At 36.4% G+C, this 23,720-nt stretch overlaps 1 protein-coding gene across 3 annotated transcripts in view; it reads left to right on the forward strand.

Annotated features, from left to right (window-relative positions):
• The window catches only part of plppr2a (phospholipid phosphatase related 2a), a 37,213-nt gene extending 22,501 nt beyond the window's left edge, over positions 1-14,712 (forward strand). The window contains exons 4-8 of one of the 3 annotated variants that reach the window (XM_046866910.1): positions 8,414-8,534; positions 9,496-9,746; positions 10,054-10,230; positions 10,347-10,490; positions 11,288-14,712. In XM_046866910.1, the coding sequence (XP_046722866.1) occupies positions 8,414-8,534; positions 9,496-9,746; positions 10,054-10,230; positions 10,347-10,490; positions 11,288-11,323 (729 nt within the window). In that variant the 3' untranslated portion in view covers positions 11,324-14,712. Of the gene's footprint in view, positions 1-8,413; positions 8,535-9,495; positions 9,747-10,053; positions 10,231-10,346; positions 10,508-11,287 lie in introns of all 3 variants that reach the window. The other 2 variants (XM_046866909.1, XM_046866912.1) reach the window with 2 other exon arrangements.
• The last annotated feature ends 9,008 nt before the right edge of the window (positions 14,713-23,720 follow it).

Consider the following 23,720-nt stretch of genomic DNA (forward strand, 5'->3'; position numbering starts at 1 on the left):
TACATATTTGATTCTTTGCCTTCATCCTCATACTCAGTGATTGCTTGATTTGACTGCGTTTTCGGTAAGAGAAAGACGTTGTGCTGAATTCTGTGAAAGTTTGCAATAATGATTTCTGTTCAACGTCTTAGGAACTTATACTGTACATTAAATTCTGCTAGTAGATGAGCCTTTCTAGATTTCATGAAATGTTTCTAACTAAACATACTCTATATAAAGAAACAGGTGATAACAATGAAATCAAACCAAAATACATTATAGGTGTGACTCAGGTTTTATCTATAAAACCACATCCCCTTTCTTACACTCTTGTGCAGCTCTTTCTGTTTTTTGACTAAGTGGTTCTAAACTGCCATGCCTTCCCCAGTTCATCTGAAAAAATGATAATTTACATTCTTGGTGCAGAATACATGCTTGGAAATCTAATATTTGCTATTTTATACCAATACACTTATTCAAAAGACATCAAATATAAGGGCAAAAAGACTCAAGTGTTGTATCTCATTGAGGATTCAGATTAAGTCATTCTCTTAATCTTCAGACTTTTCAGAGGAGAAAAAAATAGTGACTGGACGATCTTAACAAGCAAAGAATTATTAATGACTGTCTAAAATAATAATACAGAGCAGATCTGACATAATGCTAAGAATGATTGAGAGAAGAATAAGAATTAGGTAGTATAAAAAATCTTTTAAATGTTTATGTAATATACAGTGTATTTAGCAGTACTAAAGGTCTGCTAGCAGTCATGTGTGTACACTGATATGCTGATAAAAGTGGATCAACAGACAGGCAGGAGGAGCATTAGCATGGACTGTTGATGAAAGAAATCCTAGGTCCTTTAAAATTGCAACACTGCAAAACCCAAATAGGCAAATATACTGTTTAGTTTTTTCTTTATTTTACTAACAATCCAGTGTTCTTCACACATTTCCATGTGCTAATAGCTATACTGCAACTTTCTAAACCCAGGGCTAAAACTCACATTAATGTATATATGTAAACGTTTAATCAAAATTAAAAATGAAACACAACTGAGACACACTACAAGAAATTTCACAAAGGGTAATGGTACCTGGGGTGGCTCATTGATTGAGTAAGGCTTTTTTGTTTCTCCCCAGGGTGAACATTAGTATAACATGGCAAAAATGTTTCTAGGAAAACAAATTTTTAACAGTAACTGTGTCTGTGTTTAACTGTATCAGTAGTCTTTTAGTTTTTTTTTTTTTTTTTTGATTCAGTACATTCATTACATTCAGGGTTTTTTTTCACACTTTATTTTAACTAATTATCAAACCATGTATTCAAAGATACCATTAACAAATGTCTAACACATTATATTCTTAAGTACAGAAATAGTTATATTATAACAATATTTAAATTGAAGACTATATAATATACATCAGGTTAGTGACACAGAGATAATACCACTTCAGTAAGCAGTACAAAAGGTCATCAAAATCACTTTATTACTTCGCAATTCCCCACTCACACTGTCTTCACAACTACGGAACAGAATATCCACTGAGTGATGTGTGTGCGTGTTCTCGACTGACTCACGATATCTGTTGCTCTATGTCGTGAAAGCAAAGCAGCTTTATTCTTGACACAGATCTGACAGAGAGGAATTGAATTTGAGAAAAAAAAAATAATCGAGGGAGGCTTGGGCAATCAGGCTGAAAATTACTCCTTCTTTCAGCAACTTTCATAATGCAGCTGTGTGACTGTGTGCCAATATACGGATTGTAGATTTTAACAGGCAGAACTGAGAGGGAGACAAAGAGAGCGTGAAATGCAATAGAAAAAAATAGGAAAGAGACAGACAGAGAGAGAGAGAGAGAGAGAGAGAGAGAGAGAGAGAGAGAGAGAGAGAGAGAGAGAGAGAAAGAGAAAGAGAGGAGTGTAGGAGGAGGAGAAAAAAGAAAGTAATCTAAAGTTTACAGATCTGAAGTCTTATTGAAAGAATTAATTTTTTATTTTTTTATATTACAGACAGTCAGTCAGACAGACAGACAGACAGACAGACAGACAGACAGACAGACAGACAGACAGACAGACAGACAGACAGATAGATAGATAGATAGATAGATAGATAGATAGATAGATAGATAGATAGATAGATAGATAGATAGATAGATAGAGGCACCTTTAGTTTTCAGTAGCCAATATCAAGATCCATCTACTCACTTATTCATTTACACCAGAATGTTTTGGGGAAGTGGGGGAAAACCATAAAAAAACAAAGAAAACTAAAAAAGCTATGTGGAAGTAGGCAGTAACCCAAGATCAGAATCAATCCTGAAGCACTAAAGCTATGAGGCAGCAATGCCATCCACTGTGAGTGGCTCTGGAAATATCAGGCAGAAGAAGCTCTTTTATCTACAGAACTTTTATAGTATTTTTTATACTTTTTTTATAGCATTTGCTATAATTCCCTCTCTTCTGCATTAGGCATCTTTTTGCTCTTGTGTCCACAGTCTTCACGCCACACACACACATACCCTCGATCCCTTGATCAGAGACCAGAAAGTGACAGTCATATGAGTCATAAAAACTGTGTCTAGTCTAAAAATAAAGAAGGTTTAGGCTGAAGTGAAGGTGCCAATTAATTCTGTTACTGAATTAGAATTTATTGTTTAACACGCTTAAAAACATCCCAGGCTCAGTAACATTACTATATAAAGGGTTTTATTTTTGTCAAGATATAAATCTTATCCTAAGAAATATTATCCTCTTTTTAGTTTCTATTTAACCCCAGGCTCCACTTTTATTCATCATCAAGCATTTGATATTGCTGCAATAAAAAAAATGGTTCAGCAGCCAAAAGGTATATTTTTAATTTTAAGACAGAAATCATGATCCACAATCTGAACAGTTATTTTATGTGATGGTTACATGACCTTAGCTTAAACAAATGAAATGTAAGTAAAAGGAGAGCTATAAACAAATAATCATGGAGTATTTAATTTCAATTGAGCAATTATTAAAAAGACACCACAATATCCACTAATGTGGTTCCCACATGGTGGACCTTGTTTTAAAGCTTTGAAGGCCCTGAAACCATTTGTGTCATGATTAAATTGTTTTCAGAGCTAGCGGGGTTTGAGCTCATACCCTGTTTGTGTTCTGGCCTGAGCTTTAGAGGGTCTTACTTTCGAGTTCTGTAATGGAGACAAACCCTTGATCATCCATTAGCTTTCTCAAAATGATGGATCTTTCTGATGATCCTTCACATTTTTCATACTCATGATGACATTAGCACACAACCACGTGCACATACACACACACACACACACACACACACACACACACACACACACACACACACACACACACATCACACATACACACATGTGCACAGCACTCCTGACACTTCCATTAGGGACACATACATTATAGAGAGCCTTTAATTCTGACATGAACACACACTCACACACACACACACACACACACACACACACACACATACACAAACATGCATGTCAAAAACATTTACAGATCTATATCCTAAATGCATTACTCATCCAGGTCTGGAATATTGTTAAAGGATTATTATGCTATTGGAATAAAGGAACCACTTTAATGCTTTCAACAATTGAAACACAACTGAGACACAGGAAATTTAACAAAGGTTAATAGTACTTGGGGGTGACTTATTGATTAAGGTATTTGGCTACTGACCTCACAGAGGTCATGAGTTCAGATTCTATCAATGAACTGCCCTCATTAAATATTGATTAGGGCTGATTGTAAAATTTTATTACTGATTGAGAAATCATTCAAAGCAAATCCATTGTAGTTTTTCCAAGATATTATTTTAACTGCTTATTGTGTTCCATCTTAACTGTAAGTCACTTTGGATCTCTCTCTCTCTCTCTCTCTCTCTCTCTCTCTCTCTCTCTCTCTCTCTCTCTATATATATATATATATATATATATATATATATATATATATATATATATATATATATATATAGATCCAAAGTGACTTACAGTTTTTACAATTTACAAAGCCCTAGTTAAAATCATCAGTCGGCATTTATGGTCTGCAACACACAATAATGTATTGAATAATTAAATTGATAAATTGTTGTAAGTGAAAATATAAGACATCCTCCGAAAATAAGCTCTAGCATGTCTTTTGGAGCAAAAATCTATACTGTATATAAGACTTGGTCTTATCAGGACTTTTTGGGTATACAAATTAGTGTTTACAAATAATTTTTCAGTGTAGTTTATTATTTTTTTAATATCTGAGTAAAGACGTTGTGAATAAATGTGTGTTGTGTGGTTTTAATATCGCCTCTTTAAAATGTATTTATTTATATTTGTCGTATTAAAATGAATTACACGTTAAGGCATACATTTTTACAGCATATATATATATATATATATATATATATATATATATATATATATATATATATATATATATATATACATATACATATACACACACACACACACACTGTGTGTATATCTATATTTTGTAATATTTATAAGTATATATCAGCCGATATACTGTATGATGCCGATTTTTTTTGCCCACAATTCTCATAAACTCCGTGTCATCTCATAAAATCTAATTATTAATAAATAAGTCATGATACATGAAAACTGCTTAAATTAAACATTTATTGAATAACACAATCCTCTTTAATCAGTGCACCTGTTAGCAGGTTTTGGTCCCCTGTGCCTACTTGTAACCTACACTGCAGCTGGTTGAAGACAGTTCCAAAAACTTACTCTCATTCTCCCTCCATAAACAGGAGGATATTTAACCAATAAAATATAAGAGGATAAACTAAGAACGAGTGATAAGAACGTAAAGCCCAGGATACACCAAGCTGAAGATAGGCTTTAGATTTTTTTCCGAACCGTTGGCTCGAGTCGGATGGCATCAGCTTTTTTCGCTGATTCTGCATGTTAATCATTTGGGGAGATCGTCGGCGAAATAGAAAACTCTAATTAACTATTTAGCTTAGCAAATTACTACACGAGAAAAAAAATGAAACACGCTTGTTGTCATTTTTGCTCTTGTCTTTGCAACTTAAGAGACATGATTGCAAAAAAAACCTACATAAATCCGTTATTAATGATGGTGGCAGGTGTAAACGCTGTTTGCTTTACATAGTTACAGTTCTAGCTCTTCCGGTTTTCATGTTTGGATGCAGAATACAGATTACTGCTACCTGCTGGTGTGGGAGAGTTCTGTTCTGTTTTTATTAGAAACTTAGTTCTTGGAACTCCTCACCAGGGTGTCACCAAACACATGCTAGACACCATCTAAGCCAAACAAGTTCATCTTATTCTCATCAGGCCACAGGACATGGTTCCAGTAATTCATGCTCTTGGACAGCTTGTCTTCAGAAAACTGTTTGTGGGCTTTCTGTGAGCCAGTTTCAGAAAAGGCTTCCCACCGACTTGTTTCATTGAGCACTGACAAGTGGACCTTCCGCTTCTGTAACCTTCTGCAATGCTGGCAGCAGTCATGCATCTGTTCTTTGAAGTCAGCTTCTGGATTTAGGAACAAGACTAGGGAATTTAAAGTATCGGTGGAATCTGGACAATGTTTATATTTATTACTGTTACTAAAACCTGTATGTTGATGTTTAAATTAGATATGATGTAAGTGTTAGTGTTACAGGACAGCTTGATTTTTAAGGTATAATAATTTATTAAATTCCAGATACACTTTTCCTATTATATAGAGTTTGCTGTATATTTTTGTGATAGTTTGACTTTAGCTCATTTCCTTTCTCATAGAGCTGAGGGGGTGGACACTGAATATTGTAGATATTGATTTTTTCCATGACTCCTTTCTGCAGAAGATACTAAAAAAAAAAAAAGCAGTGGCTTGGTATGTACTACTTCTTTTGTTCGCTGGCTGAAGGTCATAAGCAAGTTGCCTTTGAACATGAACAAACACCTAAAAGTGCTTTACAGGCAACTGAAGCCATGTTGGGTGGTGTTGCACCAAGACAGAAGCCTTATTTATATATACAGTAGTACTTCTGTTGCATTTGCTATGCAGAATTATATAAAATTGACAAATGGTTTAAGCCTAAACAGCTAAGCAAAATAGATGGGCATATTGCAGAAAAAAACAATAATTTCTGTTTGTGAAAAAAGATACAAAACAGGTTACAGCACACTTTGCACCCTAATGGTAGATGTGTGCAATGTAAGTGAGTCAGTGTTGCCGCTCTCACTGACTGCTTAAAGGGGGCCTACAACATATTTTCAGTGAAGTGTGAATTTAATTTTTTTCTTCATTATGCAATCAGTTGGCACTATGATAATACTGTTATGAAGCTATAAAGGTGTGATGGCTAATTCATGACCATATAATTGTATAAAATATTAATAATAATATACTTGTATAATATAGTATAATAATTGTATAATATATTCACGTTTGTGTCATCTGAGCATTTGCTTTAAACATTTGCAGTATGTAGATTTTATTAGTAAATAGTGTTCATAGTTATATTTGCCCAGCATTGCCTATATATTACATATATTATTCACAGACACACTTATATATGTATGAACTACTGTGCCCAATGGTTAAGGCTCTGCATTACTGAATTGATGGTTCAAGCCCCAGTATCACTAAGCTGCCACTCTTGGGCCCTAAAACAAGGCCTTAAACCCTCTGTGCTCCAGGGGCACTGTAAGATTGCTGACCCTGAGCTTTGGCCTCAGCTTCCTAGCATCGCTGGGATATGTGAAGAATAAATTTCACTGTGCTGTAAGGTACAAAAGTATAAAGCACCTTTCTTTTCCCTTTTTTTCTTCAGGTACTTATACAACAGCATATGCCACTTCTATTAATAACCGTGATTCATACGATTAAGTTTAATTCATTTGTACTTCATTCGTAAAAAAAACCTGACAGTAACATGATTTCACATACTGTAAATAAAACATTTTTATATTCATATTCTGAATTCAGCATCTGTTTGCTATTGTATTCATACTTGTCATTGTTTAAAGACAATGGCATTTTAATATATATATATATATATATATATATATATATATATATATATATATATATATATATATATAATATAATAATAAATAAATAATAATAATAATAAATATATTAAATTTGAGACATGCAAACACATAGACACTGAGTCTGAGAGGTCCTTCAAAGAACAACCTACACTCAGTCTCACATAAGTGGGACGCAGTGTCACACACTTCATCCTGATTACTTAGTCTAACTGTGTCTAAGGAACAATAGCCATCTCTCCATCTGTCACTCACTTTATACCTTGTCTAGCTTGTCAGTCCAGTCAGTGATCAGTCTATATTCCTGGTGACAGAGCTGCAAATAAGATGTCATATACATTAATTAATCGATAAAGAGTTGGGGGGGATAGGCAGTTTTACAAGCAGGTGATGAAAGCCAAAATGTTGGCTTTTCAAATAATCTCAAAAGTGTTCAATGGGGTTGAGGTAAAAATCTAGGTGCAGGTCACTCAAGTTCTTCCATGCAACCTTGGTAAATCATGTGTTTATGGACTTCACATTGTGCGAGGGAGCATTACAATTCACTGAAAGAAAATCATAATTTTGCAGCATATAAAGACATCCGTTTGGAAAAACCCATATGTGTGGAGATCAGGTGCCAAAATACATTTGGCCATAGGCTGTACTTATTGTATGAAGCATTTTCATGAAAAATAATAACCGTATATATAATCCAATTATAACATAGTTTTGTTAAATACCCCTTTCATAGAAGGTGTTATTAGGTGTTTTTCTACAGTTTTGTTTTTTATTGTTTTCCCCCTATTCTTTCTCTTAACAGAATTATATTTGCACCCTGCAGCTTTATACAAAATTGTAAAAACTTTATAATTCTGAATTTCAGCCTACATTCTGCTGAATACACCAAATAGCATTCATGCCTAGAAATTAATTTTAAAGAGTTCGATGAAAATGTGCTTATGAAACTGTAGAGTTGTGTGAGACAGATCCTAGTAACACAACAAAATGTTCCAGCCATCTACAGGGTGGGTACCATCTACTATGACAACACCCCTGTTAGCCAAGCTTTACTGACCAAACAGACACATCCTCTACATTATTCCACTAAGTTTAGTCCCATTAATGAGTTGCCATGCATCATTGAGATCTCTAGCCATTTCCATAGGGATATGGAATAATGAGAAACTGACAGTATGTTATTAGCATGTAAGGACGGTGTATTTGTGTGGTCACCTGCCAAGAACTTCTTTCTTGCTTATCTTGATGAGGTTTGATTAGTACATATGTGTGTGTGTGTGTGTGTGTGTGTGTGTGTGTGTGTGTGTGTGTGTGTGTGTGTGTGTGTGAAATAATATGTCTGATTATGCTTTGGTTGTTTGTTTCTGGAATTTTTTTTTGCTTATTTGTAGATATTGGCTGGAGAGTTGATGGCATTCTTCATGAAGTCAGAGATAACACAAGAGAAGACTATTGTTACAGCAGACTGCTGTTACTTCAGTCCTTTGCTGAGACGCATCATACGCTTCCTAGGTAATGAACCATAAAGAATACATAAGAGAGGAATGTTTTATGAGGAAAGGTATTAGCTGTTCTGTAAATTATGTCTAAGTGATTTTTGGGGATGTGCATAATTACATGTATTGTTTAATCAAAAGGACTCTTCCATTCCTTTTATTGAATCATTTATGCACAAACATAAAAAATAAAATAAAATAAAATAAAAGGCCCGTCTTAGAGTTCACTTTGCTCCTTGTGAAAAATTTAGAGTGAGTTTCATTTTTTTTGTGTTAGTATTTGACATGTCATTTTGATGTGTGATTCAGGTACTTGTAGTGTCTAAGTCAAGGTCCTTTAAAATACTGCAGAATACATGTAGAATGATCTAATATATACTCTATTCTAGTATCACTTATGGATTAAGATACACTATATGATGATTTTTGGACACCTAACCAATCACACCATATGTGCTTTTTTAACATCCCATTCCAAATTTAGTGTCCTTGTTTACTGTTATAATATCCTCCAATTTTGGTGTGTGGCTATGGCCGTTTACTATTTGTTTAACTACAAGAACATTAGTGAGCACTAATATTGAGGAAGTCTTAGGGTGTAGTTAGCACTTCTGTGCATCTAAAAGGTATTCTGTACAGATTGCTCACGCTTTTCTGCTTTTAGTTTTTGTTCATGGACCACACTTTGTGCACAGAAGCTGTGGGTTCCTAATTCCAGTGAAGGAAATTTGTAATGTAACAGCTTAGGGAAGAAGCAAATATGGGTGTGGGTGAAGTGTTGTTGTTTGGGTATAGTGTTGGTGTCACTGATTGGCGATCATGGAAAATGATTAAGATCAATTACATAAAGCAGTAAAACCAAAATGGCTGTTTACATTATTATTTAAACTAGTGGACTACTGTCTTCAAAGTAATAGGTGCTCCAATAAATAGTTCAATTAACCTCTTAAGCTCATTGGCCTCTTGACTTTTTCCAGGTGTCTACTCCTTTGGCCTGTTCACCACCACTATTTTTGCCAATGCTGGACAGGTTGTCACTGGAAACCAGACCCCTCACTTCCTGTCAGCATGTAGGCCTAACTATACAGCTTTGGGCTGTCATTCCAATCTTCAGTACATAACAGAGCGTCGAGCTTGCACAGGGAACCCGCTTATAGTGGCAACTGCCCGTAAATCGTTCCCTTCAAAGGATGCAGCTCTCAGTGTATACTCTGCTGTCTACACCGTGGTGAGTGCTATGTGTGATTTTATGATATATACAAGCAGTAAATGTAAAAAAGTTAAACCAGTAGAAAGGTTAGTTGCTTTCAGGGCACTAATTGGAAGTGCTGACCTCATGAAAAGTTAATATTATATGCTTGTGATATGTAATATGTTAGTGGATTGTCCTTCTTCTAGGTATGTTTTGGTCCCCTGGGCCTACATTGTACCTTAAATTAAATGTTTTTATTTATAATGTGTTGGAGCCCAAAGGAAAATGCGTTAAACATTAATATCCGATGCACATGTCTACGTATGTGTGCCTGTTGTCTTAGATGTACGTGACACTAGTGTTCAGGACAAAGGGAACACGTCTGACAAAGCCAACAGTCAGTCTCACACTGCTGTGTCTGGCCATGCTGGTAGGAGTAGTGAGAGTGGCTGAGTACCGCAATCACTGGGCTGATGTCCTTGCTGGGTACTTCACTGGAGGAGCCATTGCTGTGTTTCTGGTGAGAGTGGTTGCAAACATGACAATACATTGAGTTGGGAAATAGGGGATGTGGAATTAGGCTGCATGTAAAAGTACCTATGTTCCTCTAACTCACACACCCTTTCCAATCCTCAGGTGACCTGCGTGATCAACAACTTCCAGCAAGCAAAGCCCCCTTCTCCAGCCATGCGACCACAGCGTCCTGAATCCATGCTGGGCATGCCCATGGTGGCTCTGCCTTGTGTGGAGAGTCCACTCGAAAAGTTAAGTGGCACTCAGGTAAGGGGTGGGGGCAGGTGAGAGGCAGGGCTGCACACATAGCGTGGCACACACCTGTCCCTCTGTTCGTGACCCAGTGGACCTCCAAAGTGACCCGTTATCCCTTCCTGCACAGCAGTGCCCCTGCCTGACCACCACCATACCCCAAACCCCAGCACTAAACTGTAGTACACCCTGGACTATCCCTTGTTGACAATTGGTTTTCTAAGCCTTAAATGACTTTTGCCTTTAGCGATTAATAAAGTGAACAGTTTGAGGCCAACACTGAGCCCTAATTATGACTTTCACTGCATACGTCCTCCACACCGACCTCTGAGGCTCTAATTCTATACCTTGAATCCCCATACTGTAGCAACCTGAGGAATGAGTGGACTTTGAAGATGGAGTCTTTTTTTTTTTTGTTAGAAAACCGATGTTTTGATGACTGGTTTTATTATTCAGTAGTGTGCACCTGGAGCGCACCTGCTTCAAATACAAAAGATATAAGAAGTGTCTCCCACAGTCTGTCGCCACCATCTCTTATGTTCATCTGTTCATCACTTATTCTCCACCATTACCTGCCCATGTTTTCATCATTGTCTTTCTACCGTACACCTTTACCACTGTTCTGATCATATTGCCACACCATTTTGAAACACCATCCTTTTCCATAGTGCCACACCAACACCTCTTCCTCACAGATCTTTTTTCCTGTCTGCCTACCACCTCTACTATTTGGTACTCTTCTCTTGATCTGTCTGTCTTTCTCTCTTTCCACCTCGTCCTTTCTCACACACTTTCTCTCTCCATCCTTACAGACTCCAAGGGGATCTTCATTTACTGAGATCACATGACCATCAGCCCTATCGGTTCCCCGCCACCCCCGATGTCCTCATACCGTCTCGCTCCATTTCCAGCGAAGTCTAGACCAGCCAACTGAGCACGCTCAGCAATGCACCGCAGCCCACACCACTGGACGTTACACCACCCTCTACCGCTCCTATTCAACGCAGGTCTAGACATTTTCCTCTTTGCTTCACTCCTCATCTCCATGTCCCTCCATGCTGCCCTCAGGTCTCTGGCACACTTCTCAAACAAACAAGAAGAGATTTTTTTTGCTTCAGAAAGCTCAGCTATGGAAACTGAATCCAATGACTGCCTGAAATATGAAAAAACTTCCAGACGTTCAGGATTGACACTGGCAAGATCTTTGTGCTTTTTACACTTTGTTTGAGCAGTTTGTAGTAACCTTTGGACCTAATGACATTAAATCCATCCAACCTATTCCCAGGGGAACCGATATGGAGTCCATGTGCTGGACTTCTAAGAACAAAACAAAACAAAACGAAACAAAAGACTAAAAGTACAGTGTCTGATAGGCCTCTTTTTGTTATATTGTTGTGTTTTTAAAGAGGCATGTTTTAAATAGTGGTCATGTAAAACATTTGATGTACATAATGTATTTAACGTTTGGATTTCAACAACCATACCAGCAAATCTAACTGAAATCTGATGATTCCCACTGTCTTTCTCAGTCAACAGTATGTACAATGTGAAAAACTGAATTCTATTCAGGTGGACTATACAGTTTTTCAATTTTTACAATTCAAAAATCATTGTGTTTCGATTCAGCTCATTTCAGTTTCTGAATCAGTGCCAATGTCCTTTCCATCATCAGTAATAGGCAGTTTAAAAAGGTATATTCATTTTCATTAATGTGACAAACCTCAGCATCTGGACAGCTGTTTTAGAATTCTTTCATTCACAGTAAATGCTTGATACTTGGTTTTTCTCAGAGGACTTTTTTTCCCACCAGACCCCAGAGCATGGCAGATTTAGCTTGTTAACAGCGATGACACCATTCTGACGCAATGGCATTTTCTGCACCCTCGTTCCCAGGAAAAGCTTGTCTCAGACAAAACAGTGCTCTGTCAAATTCAACACCCACTACAATTTGAGAGATCAAATCCAACACGTCTGTTCCTCAAAAAAAAAAAAAACAGGACCAACAAGGCAATGGTGTTAGTTTAATTTGCTGTGGTTAACATGACTTAAGCTGTCACTCACACATGATATGACGTGGCCAATTTTGAATGAAATAAAAATGGGATGGATGGAATGGACATTACTGCAGCTGGTAAGCATTTCTACTATGTGTAGAAGATGATCATGATGGCTTTGGTTAATTATCAGGTTGGATACATTATTTTTTTGTTTTTGTAAAATAAGTGTTATGAACAGCACTTGTCTTCACTTAGAGTGACAGTTTTGCTGCTTTTAATTTGCACAAAGCTTCATGCACCTGTATTACTGTATTTTTCTGAATACCTTTCCAACATCTTTGTATTTGCTCTGTTTTTGGCTACGTACATTTTCTTCACTGTGCTGTGTAAGGTAACACTGTATCTGCTGGACCAACACTATCACCATGCTTGCAGACACAGCTGCACACTCTTTGCACACAGCCTTTATTCTGATACTTTATTCGACTGTCCTCCTTTCTTACATATAACAATTGTACAGTTTGTGAATATATCTTTTTTGGTACAAAAAATAATAATAAATGAGAGGAAGAAAAAATGTTGTGTTTACACTGGCACCTACGTGCACCCATAGTTGTTACAGTAGTATACTAGTTAAACATGAAACTACTCATTGTCCATATTTAGGGAAATAAAAATGGAACAGGCTAGTTTAGCGTGCTTGGACAGTGAAGCCATTCCCAAAGCCTATATACTGTACTGTATATGGTAGCACCTGACCAATAACCTGTGAAGTACAACTAACAAACTTAAATAATATTCTGAGAGAGGTGGGTAAGATGAGCCATATTACTCAAATAGGCATTTGTATCTAAATATGTTGTAATATGTTTTTTCTTTTGTTTGAATAATTTACCCAAGCCAACACGAGGGGAAAGCGTTGAATCATTGTACATACTATAACAAGGGCACACAGCGTTACTGATGTAGGTTACATTCCAAACCCGCCTGCGATAAAAGATAAACCGTGATAAACACGAGACGCCACCCCAAAAATGCTATTTTATGTATACAGTTCTGTACTGTATTAACATTTTACTTAATTTTATAATTAATAATTATATGACTATGAATAAATTTCATTATTTCAATATAAAACTCCATATAAATGGAAAAACATATGTCCCTATATGTTTTTTGGTCTATTGTGCTATCCAATAGAGATGGGAAAAATCAGACAAACAAATTAGTTATGTGGCAAATGCAATTCCACGATAAACCATGTGCGAACCGGAGGAATTACTGTATTCTATACAAATCTAGGTACAAAACAAATGATTTTACATTCCACAATTTATAGGTTAACAGCACCTAACATGCAATGAATCTGTATTTTTATATACAATAACTCACTAATCTGTAACTGCATTCTTACCACTTGAGAAAAAAAATTACCAATAAATGTAATTCCATATGTCGACTTAATACAGCTTTCCATTTAACATTTATTCTACATTTAAATAGAAAACAGGTTTGGCACATGAAGTAACTGGTATGTATGCTGTTAATTTGTACAATAAGCATAACATGCTGTGTGAAGTGTCAATAAATCAATTTGCTCCAAGGTTGGTTGCTCATTTTATCACAACATGATGACTAAACTGATCTACACAGCAGCATATAGATCATTTGGCTTGTTGTACTTTCACATCACATCATATTCAAGCAACAATTAACCTTCAATGTATCTGAAAATAACACTCATTGTGAGTAAAATTTAGCAGCAAGAAAACATCTTGTTTTTGAACATAAATCACTTGCAATGTTCTCTGTTTGAGCTTTTGTGAGATTTGAGTGGCTCATCTTACCCAGTGGGTCAATTTATTACCCAGAGTGCTTCAACTGCCTTGCTATTTAAACATGTAAGGTTTATTGAATAATAAATGGACCTGAATTCCTTACATCGAACATTAATTAGTTGAATTATTATACTATTAAAAATAGAAAATAACATTATGATTTGAATAGTTAACCAGAATTTGACATGCAGTCAAGAAGACACTCAACACTAGAAGATATAGCCACAATTTTGTACTGGTTTAGAGAATCTCGTAGTATATAGCAATTTCTCTGAATAAAGGAGATCAGGTGTGATTTCAAGGTTAGCTGGGGTGTTCTGAAGGTTTCACATCCATGCTGTTACAATGTGTGCACCATTTTGTAAACGTCTGTCTGAAGAACACAATAAATGGATATTTCAATGCATTGGCTTTTTTTTTCGTATTGCTCTCATTTGTGTGAGAACCAATATGTTCCTGATCTTAAAAAAAAATCTAGTAATTCTTTTATGGCTAATCAGTCCTATTGAATTTCTTTTTCCTAGAAAACATTAACATGCTCAATGCCTTTTCCTGACTCACTAAATGTCTTTTTTGTTCAAAATTGAGTTTGCTCAAGACACAGCTCCACCATGTGGAAATCAATAAACTGACATGATTATACCATATGCAAATACAACATTTCTGGCATTATAAAAAGCACAAAGTGCTCATGTACAGTATAACAGATGCAGTGGGTAATACGGCTGGATTTAGCTTTATTGTTATATTTATACATTTACAAAGCAAGCTTCATTAAGATTTGCTTTAAATGGGTCAGAGTAGAAGATCTTGAGTGGCCTGCTATAGAGCACTGACCTCAACACTACTGAACACCTTTGGGATGAATTGGAACTCAGTGCTCCCCAGGCCTCCTCAGCACCTACATCAGTACCAGATTTTACTAACACCCTTATATATATTAATACTTTATGTTTTTAATACTCCTGGACATGGAGAAATATTGATGCTTATGCAAATGTATGCTTATTATTAGTGAAACCAAACTCAACATAGAGCATGAAGACAAAAAAATCTTGTAAATGTTTTCAGGACACCAAACGTAACTTTTGCTATGTTTCCACACGGACGGTTAATGAGGTGATACTGGAGAAACTGTACCTCTTCTAACTTTCATAGTGATTTCATAATAAAAGAATATTTGTTTTCGATGTGAACTGGTTTATGTTAAAGACATTTCAAGCTTTCTATACATATATTTATTATGTTTGTGAGGCGAGTATTCACTGAGAGTCAGGATGCTTTATTTATGTTTGTAAAGAGATGACAGATTGGGCAGAGAGCGCCCCCTGTCTGTTTTCTTTATTTTACAAAAGGACAGCATTTTGTTGTTTTCATGAGTGTATACAAATACAAAAGTAGATCCTTTACATATTTGAATGTTGTATTTCTCTTATATGTACCAAAAAAAAAAAAACCAGTAAATTAAGTTATTTTTTCGGCGTTTTGAGGAAAAATGCCACAAAATGCGGCGGAGCGTTTGTTGGCCCCCAGAGGGTTAATTGGGTGAATCATGGCAGATTTTGGTGCTGATTTGAGACTTTGTGCATCAGTAAAACAAATGTTTACTGATGAAAAATATTTTCGGTGGAGTTTATTTTGGTCGAGTTAAACAAGCTCCTGAGGTTCCAGTGACCACTGGCCTGCCTCTGGATACTGTTCTCTTCGATTGGAAGCGCTTCTGTGCAGCTGGGGACGGTTTCTCATCAAGGCCTTGGGTGGTTCCATAAAATACCGGAGTAAGAATGAGAGCTTTGAGGATGGATTTGGTCTGTAGTTAATATCAACAGTCTGCTACACTGACTAAGGTTTGCTTCTGATTACTATCACTGTACCCCGCAACATCGTATATCTGCAATAAATAGACATTTGGTGCAACCCAGATGAGGATATCCACATTATTTGTGTAAAGCTACTTTTCCTCACTGTGTATATATATACAATATATGATTTTTAAACTATTTATTTGTATGATACAGCTGCAAATAAGTATTTGAACACCTGTCTCTCAGCTAGAATTCTGACCCTCAAAGACCTGTTAGTCTGCCTTTAAAATGTCCACTTCCACTACATTTATTATCCTAAATTAGATGCACCTGTTTGAGGTCGTTACCTGCATAAAGACACCTGTCCACCCCATACAATCAGTAAGAATCCAACTACTAACATGGCCAAGACCAAAGAGCTGTCCAAAGACACTAGAGACAACATTTTACACCTCCACAAGGCTGGAAAGGGCTACTGGAAAATTGCCAAGCAGCTTGGTGAAAAAAGGTCCACTGTTGGAGCAATCATTAGAAAATGGAAGAAGCTAAACATGACTATCAATCTCCCTCGGACTGGGGCTCCATGCAAGATCTCACCTCGTGGGGTCTTAATGATCCTAAGGAAGGTGAGAAATCAGCCCAGAACTACACGGGAGGAGCTGGTCAATGACCTGAAAAGAGCTGGGACCACCGTTTCCAAGGTTACTGTTGGTAATACACTAAGAGGTCATGGTTTGAAATCATGCATGGCACGGAAGGTTCCCCTGCTTAAACCAGCACATGTCCAGGCACGTCTTAAGTTTGCCAATGACCATTTGGATGATCCAGAGGATTCATGGGAGAAAGTCATGTGGTCAGATAAGACCAAAATAGAACTTTTGGGTCATAATTCCACTAAAGAGGATGACCGGGGCCATGTATTGCGAGATTTTGGGGAACAACCTCCTTCCCTCAGTTAGAGCATTGAAGATGGGTCGATGCTGGGTCTTCCAACATGACAATGACCCAAAGCACACAGCCAGGATAACCAAGGAGTGGCTCTGTAAGAAGCATATCAAGGTTCTGGCGTGGCCTAGCCAGTCTCCAGACCTAAACCCAATAGAGAATCTTTGGATGGAGCTCAAACTCCGTGTTTCTCAGCGACAGGCCAGAAACCTGACTGATCTAGAGAAGATCTGTGTGAAGGAGTGGGCCAAAATTTCCTCCTGAAGTGTGTGCAACCCTGGTGAAAAACTACAGGAAACGTTTGACCTCTGTAATTGCAAACAAAGGCTACTGTACCAAATATTAACATTGACTTACATTATGAATATGAATATGTTTTGCTACAGAACATATACATTTCTCCTCCCCAGATAGCATCCGAATGATACGGCACTGTTGGCTTTCTTATGGCCCAGATAGAATGGATGTGTGCCTGAAGTGGCCCAAATTAAAACATTTGTAAAATAGCAAAAATGGCCCAAATTTATAAAATCATATGTGAGCCACGGTGTTCATGGCAATGTGTAATCCGAATGTGACCCTAATGTGGCCCATGTGGTAAATAGTGAATATGGGCCAAATAGTCCCAAACAAATGTTGGCCACATTTGGCAAAAAAACATATCTGGGCCAGTTTTGGCAAATATATAGCACAGTGAGCACTGTCTAATGTGGGCGCAAGCCAGAATTGGCCAACATATGAGGCTGCAAATGTAGCCCAGTTATCCTAAAACATATCTGGGCCAGTTTTGGCAAAGATATGGCACAATGGGCACCAGCTAATGTGGAAGTGAGCCTAAAGTGGCCAACATATAATGACAGAAATGTGGCCCAGTTATTCTAAAACGTACCTGGTCCAGTTTTGGCAAAGATATGGCACAGTGAGCATCAGCTAATGTACGAGTGAGCCGAAAGTGGCACAAATATAAAATCGTAAATATTGTCCAAATAATTAATAACTATTTGGGCCACTATTGGCAAATATACTGCACAGTCAGCATCGGATAATCATGGTAAAACTCCCATATTTGACATGGCGAATATAATATAATTTTATATAATTATAATGTATTTCCACATACATGTTTGTATAGTTGGTTCTGGATTAAATTTATTTATACATACAGTTTGCTGAATTGGGAATTATAAAATTGCCCTGCATTACGCTTTTATGGTGTAATGTTTTGTATGTAATATGTAACAGATATTTGCTTGGAGGGCTAAAATTGCAAAGTGGGAAGTTCACTATTTCCATTAAGGTAAGCTGTTGATGCATTAAATACTTGAGTAAAATAGGGTATTAATTTAAAATATTGAATCTTATTTCTGTTTCAGATTACTTTGCTGTTTACAGAATGCACTTAAAAAACAGTTTAGGGAGGAAAAATCAAACTACATATAAAATAACACATAAACAAATAATTGACCACTTTGTAAATAATACAAGTATAGCACATCTACTAATAATTATATATAAATAAATCATATTTTACCTATGCAATTATAGTTGAAAATCCCCTTGTAAAGTCACCTTGTATCCAATGCACACTTTTTTAAATCTTTGCATTACATCTTTACTTTTATGCCGGTGCACCAAAGCACATCTGTGGTTCTTACTATCCTTAATTTATATAAATTTTCAGTTTAACAAACTCAAATTATTACTATTATTTTACTTAAATTGTGTAGTTCATTGATGGCTTTAAAATGTTTTCGATTTTAGGGACTTTCTTAAACAGCAGGCTGACAGCAAATGCTACAGACCAAAATGTGGAAGCCTACATAAAAATATGTCTTCACCTGGCAAGCGACAGAGCCGGAGGGTAAAGAGCAAGAGAGGAACAAAGAAATACGGTAAGTCAGTTACATCATTTTTGCGATGTTTGTAACTATTGTGTCATGGTTTTTCTGAATACACAGTTTTGATAGTCTGGAGGTGTCTATTAAAACTTTTTTTTTTTTTTTAACAATCTTTTTATTGAAATGTAACAATATTACACAACACAACAGTGTAATACATCATTATTGTAGATTCATCTCTTTTACATCTGGCATCGGCCAGATCAACCCATATTGGTTGACCTCTAATAGCAAAGGTAGTTCTGGTCAGTTTACTCACCATTTTGTATAAATCCGTTGCTTTTACTAAAGTACATGCGCACTCACACACAAAACACACACCTCACTTGTGCACAGAAACATTCAGGTTAACAGGACCTTATCAGTGCTGTCCTACAAATTTCAATGCACTCCACTTTACGTTAGGTGGTTCTTTGGATCTATATTGTGCAAAAAAATGTATTGTACATAACCATGATTTATCCATGTATAATACAGTATACTGTGATACATATGTCAAAAAGAAATTTGGGGCAATTGAATTTAGGGGCGATTAGGAAATTAGGGGCAAATGAATTTCTTCTGTAATTGGGATGAACTGTACCATTAACTTCCTGTTCCTTGAAGTGCAAACAAACAAAAAACTTATTTGGTAGCATCTGTGAGAACAAATCTACAATGCTGGATAATTGAACATACATTTTTAGTGCACACATGTGCAAGTTCCAAAACAAAGCAATGTCTGTAAGCAAATGCTCAAAACCCAAAACAGAAAAAGTAGGGAACATAATTTTTTTTTAATTTAGCAAGCATTTATTTCTTTTATTTAAACATTTCTGTCACTTCCTGCAGCAAATTGTGCAAATTGTAAGCAGAATTACAGAAAAAGAGGCAAAAGTGGCAGGGATTGATTATTGGTTATATAAAGGAATAATTTAAAAAGGGGAAGTCATGTGATGTTATTTAATTAATTTGTGGGTTCTTTACAGGTGTGCAGGATGGCCATGACATTGATGGGCCCAGTCAAGGAGGCTTCTGTGGTGTTCAATTTGTTAGATGAGTTTATTTCTTTTGGACCTTTGCATAACTAAGTAAACATGGTCTTTTATTATTTTTTTTGCTGCCATTTTTGGATTGGTAATGTGATGTAATAAAGAAATGTTTCGAAATGTTATAATTCCACGCAGTATGTGGGCTGGAACAAGACGTTGGATCTGGGCCAAAATGAAAAAAAAAATGTATGCCAGATTTGGGCCAGTTCTGGTTTATTTGCTTTATTCATGGCTGACAGTTGGCCGTCATTTGCCCTTACTTGTGGGCAAATCTGGCAAACTGGAGCGGACTGCCCCAAGTGTGATCATTCCATGTGGTATGTGCGCCAGAACAATGTGTTGGATCGGGGCCAAATCTGGGCTAGAATTAAAATAAATGTGTGCCACATTTGGGCCAGTTCTGGATTGTTTGTTTTATTCATTGCTGACAGTTGGCCAATTCTTTGGCTTACTTGTGGCCCAAATCTGGCAAACAGAGCGGACCACCCAAGTGCCATCATTCCTTGGGGTATGTGAGACGGAACAAGTTATTAGATCTGGGATGCATCTGGACCAAAATTTAAATAAATGTGGACCAGATTTGGGCAAGTTCTGGTTGGTTTGTTTTATTTATGGCTGACAGTCGGCAGTCCTTTGGCTTACTTTTAGCCCAAATTTGGCAAAAATGAGCAGGCCCCAAAAATGCCATCATTCAGTACATGTGGGCCAGAACAAGGTGTTGGGTCTGGGCCAGAATTAAAATAAATGTGGGCCAGATTTGTGACAGTTCTGGTAGGTTTGTTTTATTCATGGCTGACAGTTGGCAGTCCTTTGGTTTACTTTTGGCCCAAATTTGGCAAAAAGGAGTGGACTGCTTAAGTGTGATCATTTCATGCGGTATGTGGGCCAGAATAAGGTGTTGGACCTGGACCAAATCTGGGTCAGAATTAAAATAAATGTGGGCCAGATTTGGGCCAGTTCTGGTTGGTTTGTTTTGTTAATGGCTGACATCCAGTCATCCTTTGGTTCACTTGTGGCCCAAACCTGGCAAACAGGAGTGGACCCCCCAAGTGCTATCATTCCATGTGTTATGTGGGCCGGAACAAGATGTTGGATCTGGTGTGTCAGGTGTGGGTCTGATCTGGGCCTCAGTAATTTTGCTACCTGGGTCTGTTAACGGTTAAATGTTTCATGTTAAAATAAATTGAATTATTTAAATGTAATTATAAATATAAATGCAAACATAAAATTCAAAACAAATCGGAATAATTGGAGTTGGAACTCTTCAGCTTATCATTAGTTCAATTAGCTTTAATTGTTTATGCAAAGCATTTACCTGCTCCTTTAGGAATGAATTAACCAATTTTCATTTCATTTTCATTTATTTCAGTGCAAATGGCAAGTATTGTAATTAGCTAACATTGGCATGTTTGACAAATGAGGAGATATAAAACTTATATTCATAAATACAGAAATCTTGCAAGTCATTTTGATGACTGTACATAAATTACCATGCTAGCTATTAAATTAAAACTGAGTTTGCTAAGTAACTACACATTTATCTTGTCCCACTGCTACATTGATTTCATGCACCTCTGACGATTTAAATTTGTGTGCATCACTCTCTGTCATTCTCTGTCATTATGGCAGCAAATAAGTCTTACTGATAAGAGGATACATTTCTGTCTGTGGTATTTGTTAAGCCCAAGGGAACTACTGCAGCAGTAAATGATGTTAAACACATTGATGTCCTACTCATAGAAACCTGGCTGAAACTGATTGACAAGTTTAAAGTAGCTAGCCTTCTCAGTTATTTTTGGCTTCACATAATTTAATGCCTTGGTTTGGTAGAGTGTTACAGACGAGTTAACTGACAATACACATGACATGGGTGGAGACCTGAAAAAAAAACATATGCTTTCTAATCTGATAGGGACATCGAAAGATCCAATTTGCAGATACACACAAGGTATGAATTTGTTGACACCCAGGGAATTATATGGGGCCTTTTCGAGCTTGTAAAAAGCCTGAGTTACCAAGCTAGTGCAAATTCTAGTTCTATATGCTGGCTTAAATAGTTAAATGCATTGAGCACATGTTATATATTTATATTTAACATTTTTCTTTAAAATTCATATACAGTGTCTCACGAAAAGTGAGTACACCCCTGACATTTCAGCAATTATTTTAATATATCTTATCAAGGGACAATACTATAGAAATGACACTTGGATATATTTTAGAGTAATCAACGTGCAGTTTGTATAGAGGGAGAGATTTACTGTCCTCTAAAAATAGCTCAACATACAGCCTTTATTGTCTAAATAACTGGCAACAAAAGTGAATATACCCACTAATTTGTATCTAATAAATGATACACAAATTTGCATGGTCCTGTCAAGCAGACAAAAACTTGAACATGATGAAAACGACATGTGGCTTTGCATGGGTAAACATTGTACAGCTGTTTTTACTCAGGGTGTACTCACTTTTGTTGCCAGATATTATTACAAAATGACAACTGCCTTGCTGAGGAAGCGATAGGTGAAGGTGATGGAGTGGCCAAGTATAACTCCAGTCCTGAATCCTATTGAGCACATGTGGGGCATCCTCAAGCAAAAGGTAGAGAAGCTCCATGTGTCTAATATCCAGCAGCTCCGTGATGTCATATTGGAGGAGTGCAAGAGGATCCCAGCAACAACCTGTGCAGCTCTGGTGAAATCCATGCCCAGGAGGATTAAGGCAGTGCTGAATAACAATGGTGCACACACAAAACATTGACAATTTGGACACTGTTTTGACATGTTCACTTAGGGTGTACTTACTTTTGTTGCTGGTTATTTAGACAATAATGACTTTATGTTATGTTATTTTTAGAGGACAGTAAATCTGTACTGCTCTACAAGCTGCACATTGACTACTCAAAAATATACTCATTTTTGTGAGATGCTGTATATATATATATATATATATATATATATATATATATATATATATATATATATATATATATATATATAATGTATATAGGTTATAAAATATAAGTACAAGCAAAATGCAATCTCATAAACCCATATATTATTCACAATTGATCATAGAAAACATTTTTCCCTCAAATGGTACATTTGATAATTGTATATACTTGATATATTTAAGAGACTTGCAAATAATTTAATTTGTGTTTAATTTACATTTTGCATTTTTCCCCCCAAACATTTTTGGAATTAGGGTTTGTACATAAAAAGGGCTAAATAAGGGTGAAGCACAGGTCTGAAGGATAAGTCTCGTGTGACTATTTCATTGTGACATGCAAAGGCTGGTGGGAGATATAGCCCTGTATCTTATTCACAACTTCCATTTACATAATATTTAAAGCAATATTATATATATTTACATATTATATCATATAACTATATATCAGTAACATATACATTTGAAACCGTTTTTACTCTGTAGTTCATAAATAGATCACACTGTGTTAGCAACTCTACTGATCATGTTGGTCTACCTAGCTGGTTTAAATGTTAGAGTGCAGGTAAAAAAAAATAGCAATTATTATTCTAGTCTTATTATAGTTTGTGTTATTGTCTATTGGCTTCTTAAAGACACAATGATGGAAACCTTTCCAATACAGTAACTAAGCATTACCAGAAGGAGGTTCAATGGCACACAGTTTATCATGCTGTTTGGAAAGCTGCCACGGGAGGGAGCTAGTCTTTCAGTCCATAACTAACCATAAACAGTAAACTTTG

Source organism: Silurus meridionalis, chromosome 14 (genome assembly GCF_014805685.1).
Source record: "Silurus meridionalis isolate SWU-2019-XX chromosome 14, ASM1480568v1, whole genome shotgun sequence".
Classification (NCBI taxonomy): domain Eukaryota; kingdom Metazoa; phylum Chordata; class Actinopteri; order Siluriformes; family Siluridae; genus Silurus; species Silurus meridionalis.